This window comes from Dermacentor silvarum, chromosome 1 (genome assembly GCF_013339745.2).
Source record: "Dermacentor silvarum isolate Dsil-2018 chromosome 1, BIME_Dsil_1.4, whole genome shotgun sequence".
NCBI lineage: Eukaryota > Metazoa > Arthropoda > Arachnida > Ixodida > Ixodidae > Dermacentor > Dermacentor silvarum.
The window spans coordinates 50,735,001-50,758,337 of NC_051154.1; the positions used below are offsets into that span (position 1 = coordinate 50,735,001).

Here is a 23,337-nt window from a genome sequence, read left to right on the forward strand (position 1 = left end):
GGGTTTTATGCGACAAAACAACTTTCTGATTATGAGGCATGCCATAGTGGGGGACTCCAGATTATTTTCTACCACCTGGGGTTCTTTAATGTGCGTCTAATGCACGGCAAACAGGTGTTTTCACATTTCGTCCCCACTGAAATGCTGCAGCCGCGGCCACGCTGTGATCCCGCGACCTCATGCTTAGCAGCGCAACGCAAAAGCCACTAAGTAACCACGGGGGGTAATCACATACGTGTGGTTGCTGCTTGACTCAACTGCTTTTTTCTTCTAAACCTCAACACCCACATATCCCATCTCTTTTTCTGTTAGCGTAAGGGACACCATGCTCACACATGTGCCATTCAGTTTAGGCATTTCTGCTGCTTCGATTACTATGCCATTCATCTTGTCAAAGGAGTGGCTAAGCATGGCTGTATTGTCAAAACTTGGTACGCATCTACAATCTCGACAATGCATGCCCAAATGGCCAGAAACAGCTTTGGTGACATTCCTCTGTTCATTCATCCTTCATCTGTTTGCGTTGTTCCATGATCCAGAGCCAGCTATCCCACCAACAAGCCATAATGAAAATTCATTTGCCACTGATCACCCATTGCAGACGTAATTGTTCATGGACTCTCAGAAAAAGCTACAGTTCATGCTGTGCCAGTCAATAGGCAAGGTTGACAGGCCCTATTTAATCAAGACACGAAACTGAAATTTTCAGAAAACACAGGACCTGAGCATGCCCTGTGGCTTTGGCTGCACAAAAAGGCCATCTAAAAAAAGAGCATCATAAAAGAAACCTACAGATCACAGAAACCCTGTAAAGAGCACACTTGTGCAATTGACATTTTACTTGGGCTAGTGTTCCCCATGAGTGGTGTGAGCTGCCAGTAAAGCTGTAATGCAGACACCAGTTTAGTTCTTTAGAGGGAATCTTGAATTAATGATACAGGGCCGCGATTTTGTAGCGATGCCTTATGACTTATTCTATACTAGCCTTATCATCCACCGCTCACGGCCGGCTGATCCCGTCGATAACGCGAGCGAACCGTCGCTCTGACCACTGACAAAGCGCGATAAGCACGAAAAGGCATTATTACTGGAAAGGCATCGCTACAAAATACCGGCTTTGGAGAAATATGTGGAAATATGTCCTTTCAGCACTTTCTCATCTTTTCACAATGAAGACATTTTATGGAATTTGAACAAGAATAAGATGAGAGTGAAAAAAAAAAACAAGAAGTTAAAGATAGGCTACTTTTTGACACTATTTTCCTTTCAATATCGCAGGACCCTACCTCGAGTGTGACTGCAGGATGCGATGGATTGCAGAGTGGATAGCAAACAAAGACCTTCAAGTAACAAGCCGCGAGCGGAACCCTCAATACTGTGGAAAGCCTGACCACCTCAAGCGACGGACATTTGCAAAAATTGAGCCCTCCGAGTTTATATGCAATGCTTCAACAACAACACCACCACCTCCAACAACGACAACAACAATAACAACAACAACTCCTGTTACGACCACAACAGAAAATGAGCCCGTGATCCCAACCAGCACGAAACCTCCTACCACAACAAGCAGCACTACAATGATGACAACAACTACTACTAGTACTACTACTTCTACTACGACGCCTTCAGTGGAGCCAGAAATTACTTCAACTACAGTTCCTGAACCTACAAGTGTTCACATCAATGAGCTGCTCGTTGCAGAAACTACCACATTCAGAGAGCCGTTTGTGTCTTTGAGTGAGTCAGCTCCTGACGTCATCACATATGCTCCGGAGCAAACAGATGCACCAGCGCCTTCTCAAAGACATGCCAGCAACAAACATGTTCGACCCCTACTATCATCACCAAGAAATCAAGACACTCAGGCACCATCCAGCAAAGTTCCATTAGTTCCATACATTGTGAATGCTCAGAGGAAGGATTCTGCAGTCACTATTGAATGGCAAAGTGATGGCGAGTCTCCTTTAGGTTTCCAGGTAGTTTACCGATTGTTCGGAGAAAAGATTTATCGTCATGGCCCTACATTGCGACCAGATCAGAGGAAGTACACAATGCAAAGTCTGCCTACAAATGAGTGCCTTGTGGTGTGCATTGTAAACCTACAAGATGCGCAAGACATTAATATAGACGACATCCTACCATCCCGGTGCAAGGAGCTCAAGCTAGAACGCTATGTAATTGCCCATTTAGACAAAATCATCATTGCATCTTCAGCAGCTGTGTGTGGCATCATCATACTGGCTGTCATAATCTTTCTTTGTTGCTGGCGCAAGAAGCAGGGCCGTAGCAGTGGCCCCAAATCTCGCCTGCCATTGCCAACGTCGACTGTTCATCCAACCATCAAGCCAACAGATGAGTGGGAGACCGTCTCCATGTACAGCAGCCGCAGCATTCCTCGGGCACGCATGTACCACATGGACAATGCTAATGGCTCTGTCAACCAGAGCTTTGTCATGGATGACAACCGCTCCCACATTTCCCATTTCTCACACATGCCCAATGGCTACTCTTCCAAGGCCCGCTCTACAGCTGATGGCCAGTCTCACAGATCCTACTCTCAAATGTCTAACAAGTACCGTGGCCTTGGCAACCCAGAAGTCCGCAAGTCACAGCAGTCCTTATCAGCTTTGTCGGGAACTCATTCTTTTCTTGATGCTCATGTAGGGCCAACAACGCGACCACTTCCCAATGGCAAAAAAAGAGTGCTGCACAATGGCCGACTTGCATCAGCCAGTTCCATGCACTCACTTAATGAGTATGACTCAGACTGGAATGCACGGACAGAAAACTGGAAAGACAATGAAGTGGACATATACGTAGGGCAGAGTCATGTGGCACCTTCTCACAACAAGTACCACCACCGATAGGACACTTGCCCCAGCTTGTGCAGCTATGGCATCAGAGTGCTCATATCACCACTAGTGCAAGGTGTTTATGTCAGCGTGCAAGCAATTGGTTTTCTGCCATGCAAGACAGCACTTGTCTTTTGTGGTGCTCCATAATGGCTGTTCATTGCAACTGCAAGTTTTCTGCCTGTATGAAATGTTGTCAGTGAAGTGCCAAAAACAGGAGTATTGCTGAGGGACTTCTGCAACTGTGTTCTGAGCTACGCGGCTGAACTATCAGAGCGCTGGGGACTTTTCTGCTGTTCAGTGTAAAGTTAAGGTGAACTCAGGAGTGCAGACATGCACAACCTACCACATTCACACTGCACAGCAGTATGTTCAAAAAGGACTATGCTTTATACAGTATATAGATTAAAATACTGTTTAGTGTTGCCATTGCATTGCGACTCACACACACTACAAGACAGAAAAGGTGAAACAGAAAACGTTGATAATGCATTCTTTACATATTTCTTTATGCAGATTTGTTTGAAGGGCCAGAAAAGGAGATAAGTGACCTTTACTAATACATCCACAACTGTCCATTTCACCATGCAGTAATTAAAAAATTGCTATGTTGTTGGTAAGCCAATATCGATAATAAGCAGGAACAATCATAAGTAGGGGTGTGCGAATACTCGAAACTTTTAAATAATGCATCGAATATTGTCCTATTCGATTTGGTCCTTGAATCGAATAGTAACAATTCGATTTGGTCCTTGAATCGAATAGTAACAATTCGAAAATTCACATAAAATTCATATAATTCATATATATTCAAGTTTTTGATTACTTCACATCATCGAGTGTACACAATCAAACATGAAATTTAAGCAAAAATACGATAAATTTCATCCCATCTACAGTGTGGACATAAGGTACAAAAGCACGCTGCATCTCTCAGACAGCCACACTTTTCTGACAAAACACAATCACTCGCTATATCTTGTTTATATACAGCATTTGGCAGTGGGCACTGTTCGGTAATATTTATGGATGCAGCAGATTACACCCATTTCTGATTTGGTCGCAAATGTATATGCAGATATTAACTTCATATGATAATCCATAACGGTGTATCTGAAGAGTTTGGGTTTCCAAACAAGAGCTTATAGTTGTTCCTAATATTCCCTTTGTGCTTTTAATAAAGTAGGCTGAATAATGTGCAGTGCAATGATAGAAACTTTCTAATGTTGTGAATACCAAGATGTGAAAATTGTTTGATATTAATGGCGAGAAGGCTGTGCATTATTAGAAAAATATCCTATTCCATTTGCTTTTCACATTATTTGATTCATATTCAATTCGGTCTCCAAAACTACTATTCGCACACCCTTAATCATAAGTAATGTTCTAAACTGTACAAGTATTTCCCAGATTCATATACCATTCAGCACAGCAATCATTTCACTTCAGATCAGTTTATTTAAAATATTAAGAAATGGCACTGTAGATTGTAGGGAGACATGCTAGAATAACACATATCATAATTGCATATATGTACAGCTGTGTGTTGCAAACACAGATAACTAGTTAATACTCTAATGATGATTATTCAATGCTTTTTATCATACATTTTCATCTATAAAAAATGACATTATTCATCCTGTATAAAGTCTTTTGTGCCTGAGCAATATACTTTTCCAACCTGGTTAAAAAGGTTGCCTTGCTATCACATGCAAAATGCAAAGCAAGCACTCTTTATGGACATTACCACTTCATAGAATCTGTCTCCAAGAGTACCTTAAGAATAGGATGAGAATAGTATGGACAGCATGCTAGCCAAGCTGAACTTATGAATAATGACCCTATCCTATGAGAAGAGGCTCAAAAAGACCATGTCATGGCAAGAGCCTACAACTTGCACAAGAAATGACTTGCTTAGCTGCTTGAAACCTTCCATTAGCCTTTCAAGTATCCAAACCCCATTTGAAAAAAAAAAAAAAAAGAAAGAAAGAAAGAAAGAAAAAGTTGATAAATGGCAAATGTAATGCCATTAGCTGCTCTTTCCATTTCTCAACTATGTCAACAGAACTTTGTGCTTTGTAAATAAATTCATAAACATTTTTTGGGGTGTTTTTTATTTAAGGTGCATGAAACAAATTATTTTTCTCAATTTTGTTATGAAGACCTGGCGTTGTATGCATAAGCCACAAGAGCGTAGCAAGGACAGCTCCCGAGCTCTTAGTAAGATACTCTTGTACCTTGCATATGCCAGCACTATGTTGCCTTTGAGTGTATATCTGCCCACTATAAAGTGCGAGAGATCGAAGAACGAAATCAAAACAAGACCAGTATTTTGGATTTTGTGGCACAGCAGCTATCATGGCTATAATGAACCACCAATTAGGGCCCTGAATTAGAGGTGTGCACGGGCCCGGGCAGGGCAGACCTGCGTATGTTTAGCCAGGCTCGGGCCAACAGGTATGTTTTATCGGGCGGTCCAAGCCAGAGTTGGAGCCCGACTTGGGCGCGAAACCCTTGCTAGCGCTCTACTTACAGAAGAAAGATTGCCCAAAGGTGCACATGCTGTTCTTCTGCCAGCAGACAGTGATTGCTCACACAGATGCGAACCTGTAACATATCGAAACTGGAGCCACATCTACGCAGGTCAACCGAGCGAGCAGTGGAGCTCAGCTTGCTGCATCTGCCTTCTCCTACGGCCTGTTCTGACGCCGCCGGCTGGGTTTAAGTGGTTGTTTGCCACTTGAGTGACATTTGTTCAGTGCCGCGCAAGGTGGGTCGGACGAGTATCACAACAGAAAAGCGCTGTAATTGTCGCCACATGAATAAGGTGAAGTGCTGCATAGGTCGTGGGAACTGGACAAAGGCTACAAAAGCATGTGCCGCCAGTGGTCCTCAAACTAATGGGCAGATGGAGGCCACACTGCTTGCAAAGGCTGTCACATTTGGTAGCAAGTTGCCCACATGCAACCAGTTACACGGCATGTTTTTGAGTGCCGTTTGATTGAGAGTGCACTAGCCCGGGTAACATGTCGATTCCAGAAATGCAAAGGAAATGCAAACTTGTTTGGATTTGTGTATCTTGTTGCTTTTTTTTTGTCTTACTTTCATTGAAGTGAAGCTACAGTGTAAGGAGTGGCCAAAGGAAAGGAAAACCAAATGGAGGGAACCAGTAGGGATAACAGAAAGAAAACTCATTCGCTTTTTTTAACCGATGGTTCACGTTAGCGCAGCATGCTTGTAAAGCTCTTTGTGACTTTGAGCAGCAGAGAAGTGTGATTCTTTGTCAATTGAACAAAGCATCATCCTCAACTACCTGTATCTTATGTGTATGGTGTCTACAATGTCTACGATGGCGACAGGCAACACTCAAGTCTTGAAAGCCAGACTGTAAAAGGGTCGTTAAAAACTGGTGCGAAAATCTGATGCCAAAAGTGTCGTGTGGGACAAGTTTGATCTAGTGGTGAACAGCACAACACTGACACTTGTCAGATATGCGGAATGCACAGCCTGCAAATCCTTCCTTGCTTACGCTTTATCAAGGAGGCAACCATGTATACCAGTTGAATGTCCAGAAAAGGCAAGTACAGTTAAACCTCGATATAACAAACTTCAATATAACTAAAGTCTCGATATAACGACATATTAAACTTTTCATAACTTCTTTGTCCATAGAACACTGTATTTTGAAGCGTAATATAGTGGAGTGTGTTTATACGTGATTTCAATATAACAAAATTTCAATACTGCCGCAAAGGAATACCGAGACAATAAATAGAAACTTCGCAGACACGGATGGCCAAATGGTTGAATTAAAAGTGGCTGCTTGCGAACACACCTCTCAAATCCCACACTGCAACCAAGAGCGGCCGAGCGACCACCAAAGCGGACCAGCACCATGTTCTGTATAAAGTCTAAGTGCGATAAGATCCTATTGTGCCTCGTGCACAGTATGCTTTGAGTGCGAATGAAAGCATGGGAGGGTGAGCCAAGAAGGGTGGCGGCTTGATGAGCGCAGTCTTCCTGCACGAGCAAGAAGGGGAGGGGAGGAAGCTCATGGTAACGCGATCAAGCGCAAGCATGGGGAGGGGGAAGAGGAAGTGCGGGCAGGTTGGCAGGCGTCTTCTTTTCTAGCACTGCCGTGGCTGCACATCGCTGTCAGCGCGGCTGAGCAAAGCCGCCAGCACGCCCTGCTTTAGGAGGTAATCTGACGCGTGTGCAAAGAATGGGCGTGATATCACCTGGCCAAGGTAATATTTGTCACTTTCGCCAGGGTGCGAACATTACTTGCGCTTTACAGCCTTATGACTGATTGAACTGTTTCGCCCATTAGCTGAACAAGGTCCTCTACAACAATTTGCCAAGAAATTCGTTGCAAAAGAGGCCGCTTAGATCTACGAGAACTTGCAGAATGTGAAATGTCTCATCAAATTCCTCAAATCAAACTGGATTAACCAGACAGCTCAGCAGCGACGTACAGTGTAGACCGCTTATAATGTAAGTCGCCGGAGTCGCAATCCGCACTATAAGCGGTACTGCACTATAACCAAAGCAACAATTTTCAAGGCCCGCACATATGCAAAACATGTGCACCGAGCTGTCACGCGTATGCGACAGTCGAGGAATGCGGCTAGAACGTTTGCATTAGATTTACAGTCGAATCTCGTTAATTCGAACCAAATCACGCGGCGGCGCCTCCGACTGGCATTGCTCCGGCACCGCCATAGAGTAAAAGCTTAGGAGAGACCCCTCAATAACGCGCGCGAACAAAAAAAAAAAAAAAAAACGCAGCGGAAATTTCACCCTCTCTCAAATGGCAAGGTCGCCGATTCTGCGTTGCGCTGGAACATGCGTGTACGTGCCGACGTCTCAGCCACGCTACCGCAGCCATGCGTAGAAATTGGCAGTGAACCCTTCTTTCTCCTTTACGGTTCCTCTACTTTCTAGTCACATGTTGACCTTGCACGGTGTGGCTACGGCGCAGAGGGAAGCAGCGGCGCTGTCCCAGGTCGGCCAACGAAACTTGCCACGCCGGCAAACATCTGCTTCCCGATAATGGCAGAAAACGAAACTTCGGGGAGCTGGCGCCGGGCCGGCTGGAGCGGCGGTGCCTGGACGGCAGCGGGCGCGCACGGTGACAGTAGAAAGTGAAAGAGCTACGAGGGAGGGCGAGGGGAGCTACCGAAGCAGCGGAGTTGCCAAGGCGAAATCCGCTTCCCTGGCGCCCTCCTCCCTCACATTCCACGGTCTCCGTGTGTGCCCTTCGTCGTGCTGTGCCGGCACCGCCCGCTCCCTGAAGTTTCGTTTACTGCCATTATCGTGAAGCGACCGTCGGCCGGCGTTGGCAGTTTCGTGGCCCTCGCTCGCTATGCGCAGCGTGATAATTTCCTGACTCGCACTCAAGATTCTGGTTTCAGCCTCACTGGCTGTTCGTTCCCACCACGTGCCCTTCTCCTCCACTCCGTCTCTCTTCCTCGAGCACTCCTTGGGGCGCCTGTTTGAGGGGAGCGTTCGCCGTCTTCGCTGACTTCCGTACTCCCAGGCAGCCACACTGTAACCGGTATTTCGTTTCCGCAACTGCACTATAAGCGATACGTGTATACATGGAGTGCTATGGGAAAATTAACGTGAGTCTGAAAAGACCGCACTATATCCGGTCCCGCACTATATGCGGTTACGTTATAAGTGGTCTATACTGTATTACAGGAGGTTCCAACAAGATGGAACTTGCGATGCTCAGGTTGGTGCTCCGCCAATTATAAGATATATAGAAGCGATGCTTGATACAGTATAGACCACTTATAACGTAATCGCATATAGTGCAGGACTGGATATAATACGGTCTTTTCAGGCTCCCATTAATTTTCCCATAGCACTCTATGTATACGCGTATCGCTTATAGTGCAGTTGCAGGACACGAAATACCAGTTACAGTGCGGCTGCCTGGAAGTTTGGCAGTCAACCTAGATGGCAAACCCTCCCCTCAAGCCACAAATACCGTACTTACTCGAATCTAACACACACTTTTTTTCCTATAAAACAGGTCCAAAAATTGCGTGCAGGTTAGAATCGAGTACGACCCTAAATCTGCGTTACCATATAGCCCTCGGCATTTCAAAATGCCCGCCTCGCACGCGCGTCGAGCCTAGCTACTTTCGAGCCTAGCTACTTTCGAGTCTAGCTACTTTCGAGTCTAGCTACTTTCGAGCCTAGCTACTTTCGAGCCTAGCTACTTTCGAGCCTAGCTACTTTCGAGCCTAGCTATCGCAGCTTCCTCCATGTGCTACAGTACACGTGCTTAGGCAATAGTCTACCGTCTGTCTGCACGTTCTCTGCGTCTGCTCTATCAGCATGAAGTACCGAGTTCATCATGATGCCGCATTTAAGAGGCGAGTGATCATGTGTGCGGACATGGACGGAAATCGGGCCGCATCACGGGCATTCGCAAAATCCGAAACTTGCGTTCGGGACTGGCACAAACAGAAGGAGAGGATTTTCGGCAGCAATGCGATGCGGAACGGTTTCAGTGGACCGAAGCAGGACGTAATCTGCGACGATCCACTTCAGCGATACGATCGCCTTGGCCCTACCTTGAAAGCAATCTGCGACGGGGAAAGTCCGCCACGCGCCATGTTTTCGCCGCTTATAGGTCGCGATGAAGCGAGAGGCATGATAGCACGAAGGTCAATTTGCTCGCCGCACTTCGTCACACGAGCATTTTGACAGTTCGTTTCTGCAGTCAAAGAGCGAGATGTGTTCATGTTTGCTTGTGCACGCGTGACACCGTGCTTGTTAATTTATTTAGCAAGCGAATACGGAACCTAGAGCACGGTGACAACAATGGTAGAAATGCGCCTCGAGTGCCCATTATCGCAATAAAAAAGTTGTTTTGGTTATAGTGTGGTACCGCTTATGGTGCGGAACTTACGTCATAAGCGGTCTACGCTGCACGTGGCAAAAATCGCAAGAACCCTTGAGTGGCTATGTCATTCTTCGACAAAACAATGAAAACATTCAGCAAGTGGCGCGACATGGATGACAACACAGTGCATGACCAGGATGAAATTAGCAAGTACCTGCATGCTGAATAGTTAAGCGTATTCTCTGAATCAGAACTTCTTGAGTTTTGTTAAGGCAAAGAAAGTAATCATCTGAAGCTTGCCAAGCGTGCATGAAGAATCTTGGCGATTCAAGCTACAAGCGCCAGCAGCGAGCACAAATTCAGTGCTGCAGTATACATCATGCAGGAACAACGCACTCGACTGAAGCCAGCGTCCATGGACGACCTTTAGTTTTTTTACAAAAATTTGTGAATGGCTTCCCGCTCTAGAGTTCTGGACTGTTATTAACAACGAAGTTAGCAGCAAAGATGGCGTGCTTTATTGCCTTAATAAATACGTTTTCATTTTCTGTTACCATGTACTTCATTTGCGACTCTAGCAATTCGTGCGACACCTAGCGGCGAGCGCCGGAAACATCGTACGGAGGTCGTAGCGTCGGAGCAGACGCTCCGTAGCCTTCGTACTGCGATCGGGTGCGTTTCTAGTACAATGGAGCCACCATCTACGAAACTCCGCACGGCCGTGGAATTTTGCTGCGTGTTGCAGTTTTGTGGCGCCGAAGAGCCACATGGATTGCGAATCTTATCATAGCAAAGCTGCGACAATGGCAGTAGTTGTGTTCAACATCTTGCTCGAGAAAGTTTTTTTTTTTTTTTTCCAGGCGAGGATCGGTTTGTTGCTTGTGTAAAGAGAACACGATCCTGTTGCTTGTACTACGTTTGCAGTAAAGCGCTGAAGCGAACTTCAGGAAGTTTGCGTTGGGGTTGTTACTGCCATCTTGAAAACGTTAAGCATATGCGTGCTGCAATATGCAGTTTATGATGCGAAGGTCGCCATGGTACTCAATATTTCCTTGATTAAATCTGTTATATCGGACACATGCGGCACACATCGTAGAACTACTGCGTATGGTACATCAGCGAAATTGGTTCATCGGAGTTTCAGGTGCTCCCGGGTAACGTCGGTCAATCATACTATGTAAGCACAAGATGTACCCACTAGCGTGCAAAACAACTATAGAATGGCATACACCTTCCTTGCGGCCTGGACACGCTACCTGTATAATTAGTGGAAATTATTAGGTGCTCATTTGACAATGCGTAATTATCAAAGCAATTGTATCTCATATCAGTGTCTGAAGAAAATTGGAAGTTCAGAGGCGAACACAGTTTTGGCCACTTAAAATGCAGGATATGTCAATTATAGAATAACATAGAAAATTAGTTAGATTCATGCAATAGCTGAGTTAACATTAATTTACAAGGAAACATTTGTTTTATTATATTAGTTTACACAGCAGCCATAAGCGACATGAGGTTGCGGGATCGAATCCTGGCCACAGCGGCCGCATTTCGATGGGGGCGAAATGCGAAAACACCTGTGCATGTTAAGGAACCCCAGGTGGTCGAAATTTTCCGGAGTCCCTCATAATCAGATCGTGGTTTTGGCACGTAAAACCCCATAAGCGACATGTTCGTAGACAGCGGGGAGGAACCAGTCATGGTCAGACCACGCAGCACAAGCCATACCTGCACATGGTGTGCAAATGTGTTTTTATTGTAGTAAGCAGATCCTTCGGTTTCTTATTTATCGTTTTGTTCTCTACGAGAGAAGCAATGGGCCAACTACTGCAATAACTATGGCTAAGCGAAGCAGCAGTCACGTTGCACAAATCTTGAATGTAAAATAGATAACAGAAACCCAAAATTAGCGGGAAAGGTTTGCCACAGATTCGTAGTGCATGCTCGCGATAAAGTGCAAAGCTTGATTTTAGGTTCACTTGCTCTCTGGACTGAAAAGAGCGTGCAGAGTTTGCGCCTTTGCCGAACAAAAATGTGTTGAGGCAGCAACAATGGAAAAGTACGCGCCGGCTACGCATTTATGCGCATGCACAGCGGCAACAGCTGATGGAGCAAGTAGGTGCGCTGCTGCGGGCCATGTTAAACGTGCCAAACTGAGCATGTCGTAAATTTTCGGCAATCCTGGCGAGGCTAGCGTGACGTATCCAACTTCGGCGGCTGCTGTCTCGCATGCTCAAAATGCCGGACTATCTATCCGCGCCTTCACAGTGAATCAAAGCAGCAGAAACATGCTTGTACTTTTCCGACAATCCAGTAGTGCACGAGTACTTCGGTACCGCGACCAATGGGTTCAAGAATACATCAGTGACTTTCATCAGAATCTCGTGCGGGTCCGCTGCCCCGCTAGATGTTTGCACACACCGTGCGTGAGACCACTTCAGCCTCATTACCCACTGTGCCTCTCTCAGATCGGCTAAAATGATGTGCTCGGCGTAAGCTACTCGCTTTCCTTCCACATAACAGCGCAAACCGGCATCACACTGCACGAAAATCCCCAAACATAGCGGTTGTGGCAACGCCAGGACCTCCGTATATCCGCCATGTTGCACAGTGTAGCCAGACGCGGCCCAATTTCGCAGTGCCCCCTGCAGTTAATTTGAGTTGCAAATAGTATTACTATTACTGCAGTTAATTTGAGTTGCGAATATTATTACACGGCCAAGGGCAGGCATGTTGATCAGGCTGGGCCAAACCGGGTTCTGGGTCTGACATGTCGGACTGGGCCCAGGCAGGCCGGGCCTGTCCTCAGCACATTGTCGGGCAAGGCTGGCCCACCTTCAGCAAGCATCAGGCCCAGGCTGACCGCACATCTCCACTTTGAATATGTCTGTATAACCAACTATGGTTTACGTGGTACCTTTGTGGAGATAGGTATAAAAAGTTTCCTCAATACAAGTTAACAGGAGCTGGACTTTGATTTCATGGATGATTAAACTCAATAAGCAACAACAAAAGGATAAAGAAAGTGCTGCAAAATGCACTTGTATTATTTAGAACAATAGAAGAGCTTACATAAGACATGTCTTTCTGCTTTAAAGCATTCTATGAACTTGATTCTTTCCTTACTGTAGGAGAAAATGCCAATTCATTGTATTTTTAGAACCTCATTTCAAAATGCACATATTGTGATTTATCAGACCATACTTTATCAGTTGGCATTACAAAACAAGTGTACGCAGAATCAAGCTGTAAAACAAGAAGCAAGAGGATTTGAATTATCTTTGTGTGTGTGTGTGCGTGCGTGTGTGCAGGCGTGCATGCATGCTCGCACGCAGGAACTCTGGAGCTAATACATTAATATAGGAGAGAAAATTAATGGAAGTATTGTATTAATGCAGCAGACATTCGTCTCCACAGCTTTACAGCACAGCAATCAATCAGCACCTGCACTTACCTTGGAAGGGTGAGGTTGTTTTCCCAGTAGTAACGCATCTCTGCAATCACTTTGACCCAAAGTTGTGCAAGTGCTTCGATGCCACCGCAGGCATGGTATACATGTGCTGCGGCAAGGGCCAGGCGCCAAAGGAGGCTGTTTGGATGTGTCGTCTTCAATGAATTCAGGCTTTCCTAAAGTGAAAGGCATTTTTTTAAAATGAATTTTACTCAAAGGTAAAAGAAGACCATTGCAGACTACCAACATGCGCTCGTTTCAACAACCAAACAGGTCTTGAACATTTAAAACCTTCCCTTTCGGCAAAATGTACATAATTTGTAAGCAAATTTTCAATGTCAGTGTTGCCAACCAAAAGCAACCACACAACATGTAGGCATTCTTTCGTACATCGTCTAGTGTTTGCCAAGACCATGGTGCTGCTGGCCCACTCATCATCAAACATTGGTTGTTAATTTACTGCCTATATTTGTCTTGCAATACAGACAATCAAAATAAAGAATCTCACAAAAACTCACAACGTTAAAACGTTAAAGCCACAGCAAATATCCGTACCTTTCTCTTGCCTGTGCTGAATAGACACACAAACAAAAAAAAAATACAGGATTTGCTGGCATGCCTCGATATATTTAAAAAAAAGTATTTCTTCCTATTGCAACTAATACAGCCTGTCAAAGCCAGGAGGGGGGGGGGGGGTATTCTGTAACAGTCCACCTAGTGGACTGCCCATTTCGGCTGTCACTTACTGGCGGCAGCTGTACACGCTAGAAGGTGATTGGCTGGGGGCACCTGTCTCCTCCTCATTCGTGAAGCTCCAGCCAATCAGCAGCGGCCGAAATGAACAGTCCACTAGGTGGGCTCTTACAGAATACCCTCCCAGAACTGCCTTCAGAAAACTGTTCATGTACAACTTAAGATGCAAGCGCCACGGGAATCACAGTGTTGGTTGCTGTCAGCAGAGAGAAATTAGCCAATACAACATGCAAGCAACACTGTGATGCTCGCCTTAATTTTATTTTTCAACTTAAGCCTTTGCATAAAACTACTGATGCTGTATCCTCATAACTACTCATCCTGGATTGCTCAGGCAACAAATGCACTAGCCTGCTTTCAAACCTCCTCTGGACCGAAAGCAAATTTTTTGCTTCAATGCAGAGCAAATTTATTGCAAAACAAATTTTTTGCTTTGCTCTGTGGTGTCTTAGAAGAGTCTGTTGCTGGGCCTGTTGGTACATACTTGTAGAAACGATGGAACCCAGCCTTTAAGACACAAACACCACGAGAGAAGTAGACGGACACACGCTGGTCCGTCTCCTTCTCTCACGCTGGTCCGTCTACTTCTCGCCTGGTGTTTGCGTCTTAAAGGCTGGGTTCCATCGTTTCTACTGTGGTGTCTGCCACCGCAGTAGTTAGCGAGAATTTTTGCTTCACCTAGCTTATTGCCGCATCTTCACGCCCACACTAGAGCACATTATAATAAGCATTTTTGTGCATGTTGTTTCCAGTCAAGGGCGTCAGGAAGACTGATTTCTGTTTCTTATCACTCAAAGCACCACCGTGAGATGCTCGACTGCATGGCTCTCCAGCAGGCGTGTGATTACTTTGTTTACATACGGGCACTTGCAAACCAGCGTGCATGTTATTTTGTGAAGTGTACAAGGGCTGATAGAACTTAATCTAGAGGTCTAACATTTCATTATTGGATGTTTCTCACTCATTTTGCTTTTGTGACGGGCGCGTACTACTGAGCTTGCTTGCGGGCACTGACATGGCATGCTTTGCTTTGGCTCTGGCTGCACGTCTCTAGGGCCGTATTCTCTAATGATCTACATCATTTACCATTCTTTTGGCCCTATGTCATTGATTCGTACATGGATCGGAGGCCACCACACCGCTGTATTTGGTGGGATGTAACACCTGGCTCAACACATAATAAACATGGAAAATGAAGTTAAAGTTTTAAAATATGAGTCTTAGTTGAGTCGAACCCATTTAAAACATAAAAATAAGTTCTGTGTGAATAACATCGCATTTGTAAAAAATTGATTATAGTAGTTTATTCACGCATTCAACAATAAACCATACATACAAATGCACACATGCAAAAAAAAAATTTACCACTTAACTGCCACCTAAATAATTATTTCCTTGTTTTTTTCTCTAAATAAGTTGCTCTGAAGAACTTAAATCTGCACTAAAGAAATGCGACCCCAGGGGACGCTTTTTCTGAAAAAATGTAACCCTCAGAAGGTTAAAGGGATAATGAAAAAACACCCATCTGGATCTCAATCTTCACAAGATCACAGTTTCCTACCTTGAGTTCCAAGAGCTTTGTATTTGTGTCTGCCTCAGGAGGTGACTCTATCTCAGGAGATTCAGCCAGCACATTCTGTAAAAAGATTTACACGGGAGGCTCACATATCTGAAAACAACATGTGTACTAGTTGTGCAGAGCACAAAATATATTTAACAGCCATTTGGGCCAATTGGGCCACTAAGTAAATTGAAGTGCAGGAGACTAATACAGTACCAAGTGGGACCAAAAATCTGCACTAAGTGCGGTGAACCTTAAGAAAGCTTTCACATGAATATTCAAGTCAGATAGACAAGCTTTCAGACACACTTTAAAACGCATTAAGCACAACACTAGAGTGAAACAGCATTAATCACTCTTATCCCCCTAACCGCCGCGAAAGCCCAGTGGCTGTGGTGTTGCACTGCTGAGCTCGAGGTCGCAGGTTCGATCCCAGTCACGGTGGCAATATTTTGATAGAGGCAAAATGCAATAATGCTTGTGTATTTAGATTATGGTGAGTACATATTAGAGACAAGTGTTGATTCCACATTGAAACGCCTGCACCAGCTACCAATGATGTAATGAATTTCATCTAATTATTGATGATGCTAATAAATTGCTTATTGTTGAGCAAAGAACTGCATTGCATTTGAAAATAAACGCGAATTCAACCTGGCAACTTCGATGGGTTTTTCCTGCATAAAGTAAAAGACACTAAAGTGCGTAACATAAAATGCACTTCATGGTCGATCCTCACCATGATGTGGTGGGCATTACAGCATGAATGCAAAATTGAAGAGACCAAGCTTGGCCATTATTTTTCTTTCCTGTAAGCATCCCTTCTCACCAAAGAAACATTGAGAAAGATGTAAAAAAAAGGAATCTGCTAGCCCGCAATCATTTAGTGCTTTTGTTTAGTGCCTCTTCAAATAATAAAACTGAGAAAGAGTGTGGTAAACATGAGACCAGTTTTCTCATGACTATACAGGGTATGCCTGAAAAGTAATGTCAGTGAGTCGAATAAAAAAAGTTATTGATCAGATCAGTACAACACATTAAAAAGTTTCAAAATAGGCTCCTCCTGCATCGATACATCGCTTCCAGCGAGATTTCCAGGCATCGAAGGTGTCACGTGAGGCCTCCTCTGAAATGTCCTTTAGAGCCTTGGTGCAAGCAAGCCTATTTGACTTTGAAAACTGTCCCGAAATTATGTCCTTTCATGGGAGTTTTCAAGCGCCACTGGTAGACGACGTTCTGACAAACAATTATCACGAAAGGCCGTCTTTATCATAGGAAATATTTTCACTGCGGACTTGCTAAATTTCACACAAATCTTGAAGGCAATCTTTTGTTCCAACAAGCGTTGCATTGCGGCTTGCACGGTAAATAAAAACGAGATTCACGGAAAAGCCTGTCCTTACTCTCCAGATGGTGGCAGACGATACAGCGACAGCGCGTGCACAAGCTAACTTCCCCTCCATCAATTCCAATCGGTCCTAGCGCGCTGCGACGTATAGTCGCTTCACAATATAATCCCTGACATTACTTTTCAGACAAACCCTGTATATTAAGCGGTACCTTTTCTTGAGGAGTGGCATCTGAAGAAAGGAAGATGTAGCCCAAAATTTCAATGAGCAGCTCCTGATTTCGTAGTAGCATGTTGCATGAGCTCTCTGGAGAGACCTCTGGCTGAGGCAGCTGAGGCAGTCGAAAAGGCAGAGCATTGGGCTGGGCCAGTCGGTCCAATGCATCAAGGATTTCTGCCTTGGCTGAAAAAAAATATGCAACTCATATAAATCTCAATCTGGAAAAACACACAGCAATATCATGTGCTCATCCTTAGAACAAGCCAGCTGACTGCATTAAACAATCATGGTATGTCAGGATGAGTCTGCCTTACACATGAATCCAAAAACGGCAGGTGGCACCTGCTGATACAAATGAGTGAAACACAGCACACTGCCATAAACTGCTAGATATTACAGCACCAGATGTAATGGAAACCGAACTTTCAAGATTGATGCTCTACATGGCATCCCATATGCTATTCAAAGAATGGTCATTCAGCGTTATTGCATGCAGCTATTGTTTCATCTTTGTGTGCAAGTGAAAACTGCTGCAAGGAGCCACGAAAAATTCTGGAAGATGCCCTTGCAAACTCCGAATATATTTGGAAATGCGACTGCGGTATAACTCAGGGTCTGCCACTTAATGCACAGACTTAACAAGAATGAGGCAGCACATCCGTAGCACATTGGCTTTTTAAAGGAACAGCAAACGACAGTTGCTCTTGAGCATGCAGCAGCTCATGAGGAGCAGATGAAACAATGAACTGTCATCTGCTAGGCAGATCAAAGAAGTTCCAGCATCGTCTTGTGACCAGCAGACGGCGTTAATAAATTTCCAACAGGTAAAGCAGCTGAGCAGGGCAACTGACTTCGGTTCCACATGGCAAACTTAGAAAACAGTTGCAAAATTTTCTGTCAAGTCTGTAATGTAGCTCTTCTATTCTTGCTATGATCTAAACTTCCATGGATGGTGTTTGTCACCAATGAGAACCAAATTGCCTTCCTTCAGCAAGTCGGTGAACTTCACTTTGTTCACGGCAAAGTTTCTCAGTTCACTGAGATACTCTTCAACCAGCAATCCCAAAAGGATTTCAGGTCCTCCTCTCGTTCTTGCCACAACTATTTCAGCTGCACATCTCTAGTAGCAGCCACTGCTGCTTTGTAAGGTGGCAGAGCTGCTAGTATTCTACGTACTAGAAAACTTGCTGGGGAAAGTAGATAGAGTTCATTGATGAACGTGTCGTAGATCAAAATGTAGATCAAAATATGTGAATTTGGCACAGCCTTGACTTCTTTTAAAAGCACGGTAAGCTAAGTATGGCCAACCAGGCATGTGCCAGGCATCTGCCTCAAGCACTTCTTGATGGAGTGTACAAGTCTCTCATAAAACCAGCCCCACTAAGGAGCACTTGGGCCCAGGAACTTCCACTGGACTTCCTATGCTGCGAAAAAAGCAACCATGCCGAGATTATTAACTACTTTCCACAGTTTCCGAAGTACACTTGATGCCTTCACAAAGGTGCATGCGCTGTCACTGCACGTGGTCTTGCATTATCATCGTCTTGAAATGAATTTTCTAACGGCGCTGATGAAGTTTTCAGTGCTCAAATCTTCGTACAACTGGAAATGAATGGCCATAGTAGCAGTGCAAGTAAAGAGTGAAATATAGGCCCGTTCATGACAGTTTCCTTTGACATACAGTGAACCTTCAAAATCCACTCATGTCAAATGAAATGGCCTATAACTTCTAAAATGGTGATCAAGCACCGAATGTGTTTCCTGTTGTATTGGTTTTGCTTGCATTCACCAAAAGACCAGACGTTAACACATTTTGATCTTGACTAGCTGCCTGGCATTTGAGATCTAAAATTCTTTATGAACTTGTGTGTTAGGGCATCTCCAACACCCCCATGAAGAATATTCATGTTAGCATAGGCGCAGACTACGAGGGGGGGGGGAGGGGGGGGGGGGGGGGGCTCGAGCCCCCTTCGAAGTTTTCCAAGGGGGGCGAGGGGCTCTGCCTCCCCCCGCTCCTGAAATGTCATTATCAGTGTCCTCTTACCCAAACCGTTTATGGTTTCTTTTCAGTTGCCTCTACATTTTCCCTTAAAATGTTATTGTGGCTAAAAGCTACCTGCATCATTGTTCACGCGGATGTGCACGGCTTACACTCACAATTTCGCTTTATTTTTGAAAATCCTGGCAATAGGAAAACAAGCGCATTAGAAGCACCAACGGCGGCTCCCTCATCTGTATTTTTTCGCTTCACCATGTTATTTTAATTTCCAGTGTGAACACCATGCACATACACATTATATTTCAATGTGTACACAGGACAAAATTTATGACATTTTGAAAGAGAAAGAGGTAGCCAACTAACAAGAATTTCTAATGATATGGATAGCCTATGTCTAGAGAATCAATATGTTGCTGTATGTTCAACTCGCTACAAATTGCTTTGCGCACTTTTTTAACACTGAAAAAGACCTGCAGACTTCAGTGACCCCTTCGGCAGAGTCTTTTATCAACGATGTGTGAAAGGCACGTGAATGATACGTGTCTCAGCATTGCTTCTCTTTCCAGTAGGTAATGCTACCGACTCATCAAAAAAAAAAAAACTTATAATAATTTACAACAATTATTTGGGATGGAAACATCGCAACGTGGATGCAGAGGCCATAAATATATATAATGAACTTAGTAACCTAAGTGAGGCCAAGCCGGATTCACTCGAAATCAGAATCAATAGTAGTCATGCACAGCAAAGCTTCTAGTAGGACTCAGAAAGAAAAAAGAGGCTGCAGTTTTGCTGGAAAGGTGAAGCAGTATTAATTATAGTGAAGCATAAGACAATTACACGAAAAAGATTCTTCCCGTATAAATCCGTGTAAGAGCCACACCCCCTACTTGAAAGCAAATATTTGTTTCTTTAAATACAACTGACAAGCAATCGCGTTTCGAAAGAGCTGTGGACAAAAGATGACATCGACGATGAGGTGCGCACAACCTACACCTATCTTGTGGACCTCAAGAACCGACTCGAGGAGACATGTCACCTTGCCCACAAAGAGCTTAGTAAGGCCCATAAAAAACAGAAGTTTTATTATGATCGCAAGAACAGACAACGCAGACTACGACTCGGGGACAAGGTCTTGATCCTATAACCGAATGATTCGAGCAAGCTACTCATGAAATGGAAAGGCCCATTTACGGTCTCTGAAGTCAGGAATGACGTCGACTATGCCATTGACATAGGTGGAAAGACAAAGGTCTTCCATGTTAACATGTTAAAGAAGTACGAAGAGCGGGAAGTACCAAACACCCAAGTGTCTACAGCCACCGTTGTCAACGACAAAAACACGGAGACAGAAGTTACTGACGACAATGATTCGGAACACAGTATCCCTTCTCTAAGCCTACGCCAAACTCAGACCACCGCGGACGTCAAGGTATCGCCAAGCTTACATCTCGGACAACACGAACAAGTTCAAGAATTGTGCAATGAGTTCACAGAGATATTTTCAGATCTCCCTGGCAAAACAAAACTCGTTGAATGTTCGCTGGAGCTGATATCCGAGCAACCTGTTCACATACCCCGGTACTCTATTCCCCTGGCTCTGCGTGAGAAGGTGGAGAGCGAGGTACAAGAGATGCTGCGATTGGGCATAATTGAGAAGTCAAAGTCCCCATATCACGCACCGATCGTCGTCATTAAGAAACCCGACAACACTATTCGTTTGTGCATCGATTTCCGCGAACTGAACAAAAAGTTGGTTTTCCACAGATCCCAAGGATTGACATTGTCCTTGTGCTTGCAGAGAAACAAAAGTACTTTTCGAAATTTGACTTTACAAAGGGCTACTGGCAAGTACCCATGGCTGCAGAGAGCCGCGAAAAAACGGCCTTTTCAAGCATGTCGGGGCTCTACCACTTCAAATATATGCCTTTTGGGATCAAGACTGCCCCAGCTGTCTTTGCGCGCCTAATGAGGACAGTTTTAGGAGACCTACCCAACGTCTATCACTACTTTGACGACGTGGTAATCGCCACCACTACCTGGCAAGAGCACGTCGATGCCCTGCGACGTGTTTTCCAAAGGATACGCAATGCGAACCTCACGATCAAACCTAGCAAGTATGAGATCGGGCAAAATAATATTACCTTCCTCAGACACCGCATTGGAGATGCGAAAGTGGAACCAATGCTAAAAACACTGGACATGATCTTAGCCTCTAAAAGGCCAACCACGAAGAAAGCCGTGCAGTCATTTCTCGGCTTAACCGGCTACTACAAAAAGTTTATCCCCAACTACGCCGAGATCGCCAAGCCCCTGACTGACCTCACAAAAAAGGTTCAAAGCCATATTGTATCTTGGGGACCAACACAAGAAAACGCCTTCGCCGTCCTCAAGGACAAGCTCGCCGCAAGTCCAATACTTCAAGCTCCGGACCTCACGAAGCCTTTTGTGCTCCGCACGGATGCCTCGAATACGAGTCTAGGCGCAGTACTCCTACAGACCAGCAAAGACAGTGTGTTACACCCTGTTGCTTATGCTGGTCGCAACCTGCTGCCTAGAGAAACCCGTTATTCCACCATTGAACGTGAGTGTTTAGCGCTTGTCTGGGCTGTGCAGAAGTTCCACATTTACCTTTGCGGGAAACCTTTCGTTATCCAGTGCGACCATCAGCCATTGCAGTACTTGCAGTCGGCCAAACACGCAAACAATCGTGTTTTACGGTGGAGCTTATTAATGCAGGAGTATTCATTTACTGTGGAATACATCAAAGGGTCGAACAATGTAGGTGCTGATTACTTAAGCCATATCTGAACTGTGTCACCTCTTGGGACAGCACTTGTTGGAACTTTGGCTTGTGTTCCAAAGTCTCGACGCGTTTGTGATCAGTGTGTATACATGAATTGTTTCTGTGGACCACGAATCTTTCTTGAACTATTCGCACGGGCCTGCACTCATGCACCCCTCCTCCTGTGTTGTTTAGAATAGTTGCGGGAAACTATTTTAAGTGGGGGGCACTTGTGATGATGTGGATAGTGGCATGCGGTGGTGAGAAGACCTGCTTGGAATGATGATTGTGTTGTGGCTACAAGAAGAGGATTGGTGATGATGGTAATGGAAGATGACGACACGTGCCACGAACGAAGAAGCGACACGAGAGCACGCAGAGCGTGAGAGCAAGCGGCAGCCTCGAACGCAAGCTCGCAAAACGGCGGCTCCAGGCTCGGGTACCGGCGACCGGGTATCCTGCTACCGTGCGGACCTGGTCGTAGATCCGGCTCGTGGCTCTACTCTCCTCTGCACCAGCGGCCTGCTGTGATAGCGGCCTGGTGCAGTGCTTCCTGCTGACCACCGGGGCGCCTGAGCTACCTGTCCGCCGACCGAGCCTGCCGTTCTAGCAGCCGAGGCGTTGCAGGTCTGGCATTACTGGCCAGTACAGCAGTGGCCTGGTGCTCTACCGGCCTGCTGTTTTCTTCTGCTTCCACATCGCGACAAGGAGCGGCGTGGTGCGACAAGGTGCGGCGCGACAGCAGCGACGTAGCCACAACAGCGCTCCACCGTCACAACCACCGTCACGGGCACCGCAACGACTATGCATACGGGCGAGTGTTAGGCACGTGTTTTATATGGAAGGACAACTTCCGAACTATAGCCCACATACATGTGTATGTAAATCGTCTGTATCCTGCTACCGTGCGGACCTGGTCGGGGATCCAGTTCGTGCCTGGGCTCTCCTGCACACCAGCGGCCTGCTGTGATAGCGGCCTGGTGCAGTGCTTCCTGCTGGGACCGGGACGCCTGAGCTACCAGCCTGCTGAGAGAGCCCGAGGACTGGCGACCGGGTGTCCTGCTACCGTGCGGACCTGGTCATAGATCCGGCTCGTGGCTCTACTCTCCTCTGCACCAGCGGCCTGCTGTGATAGCGGCCTGGTGCAGTGCTTCCTGCTGACCACCGGGGCGCCTGAGCTACCTGTCCGCCGACCGAGCCTGCCGTTCTAGCAGCCGAGGCGTTGCAGGTCTGGCATTACTGGGCAGTACAGCAGTGGTCTGGTGCTCTACCGGCCTGCTGTTTTCTTCTGCTTCCACGTCGCGACAAGGAGCGGCGTGGTGCGATAAGGTGCGGCGCGACAGCAGCGACGTAGCCACAACAGTGCTCAACCGTCACGGGCACCGCAACGACGATGCATACGAGCGAGTGTTAGGCACGTGTTTTATATGGAAGGACAACTTCCGAACTATAGCCCACATACATGTGTATGTAAATCATCTGTATCCTGTTAGCGTGTCTGTTTAG

General features: G+C 45.6%; 2 protein-coding genes across 3 annotated transcripts in view; one reads left to right on the plus strand and one right to left on the minus strand.

Moving 5' to 3' along the window:
* Positions 1–4,955, plus strand: part of LOC119462640 (leucine-rich repeat-containing protein let-4) — a 45,537-nt gene extending 40,582 nt beyond the window's left edge. The window contains exons 4-5 of one of the 2 annotated variants that reach the window (XR_007467092.1): positions 1,279–3,556; positions 3,589–4,955. Coding sequence is in view for 1 of the 2 variants with exons in the window: in XM_037723962.2 (XP_037579890.1) it covers positions 1,279–2,870 (1,592 nt within the window). In the remaining variant the exon portion in view is untranslated. Of the gene's footprint in view, positions 1–1,278 lie in introns of both variants that reach the window. The other variant, XM_037723962.2, reaches the window with a different exon arrangement.
* LOC119462653 (rab3 GTPase-activating protein catalytic subunit) overlaps positions 4,877–23,337 on the minus strand; it is a 72,828-nt gene continuing 54,367 nt past the window's right edge. The window contains exons 13-16 of the mRNA XM_037723969.2: positions 17,040–17,230; positions 15,480–15,554; positions 13,169–13,341; positions 4,877–5,138 (exon numbers count right to left, since the gene is read on the minus strand). Coding sequence (XP_037579897.1) covers positions 4,973–5,138; positions 13,169–13,341; positions 15,480–15,554; positions 17,040–17,230 — 605 coding nt within the window. The 3' untranslated portion in view covers positions 4,877–4,972. The remainder of the gene's footprint in view (positions 5,139–13,168; positions 13,342–15,479; positions 15,555–17,039; positions 17,231–23,337) is intronic.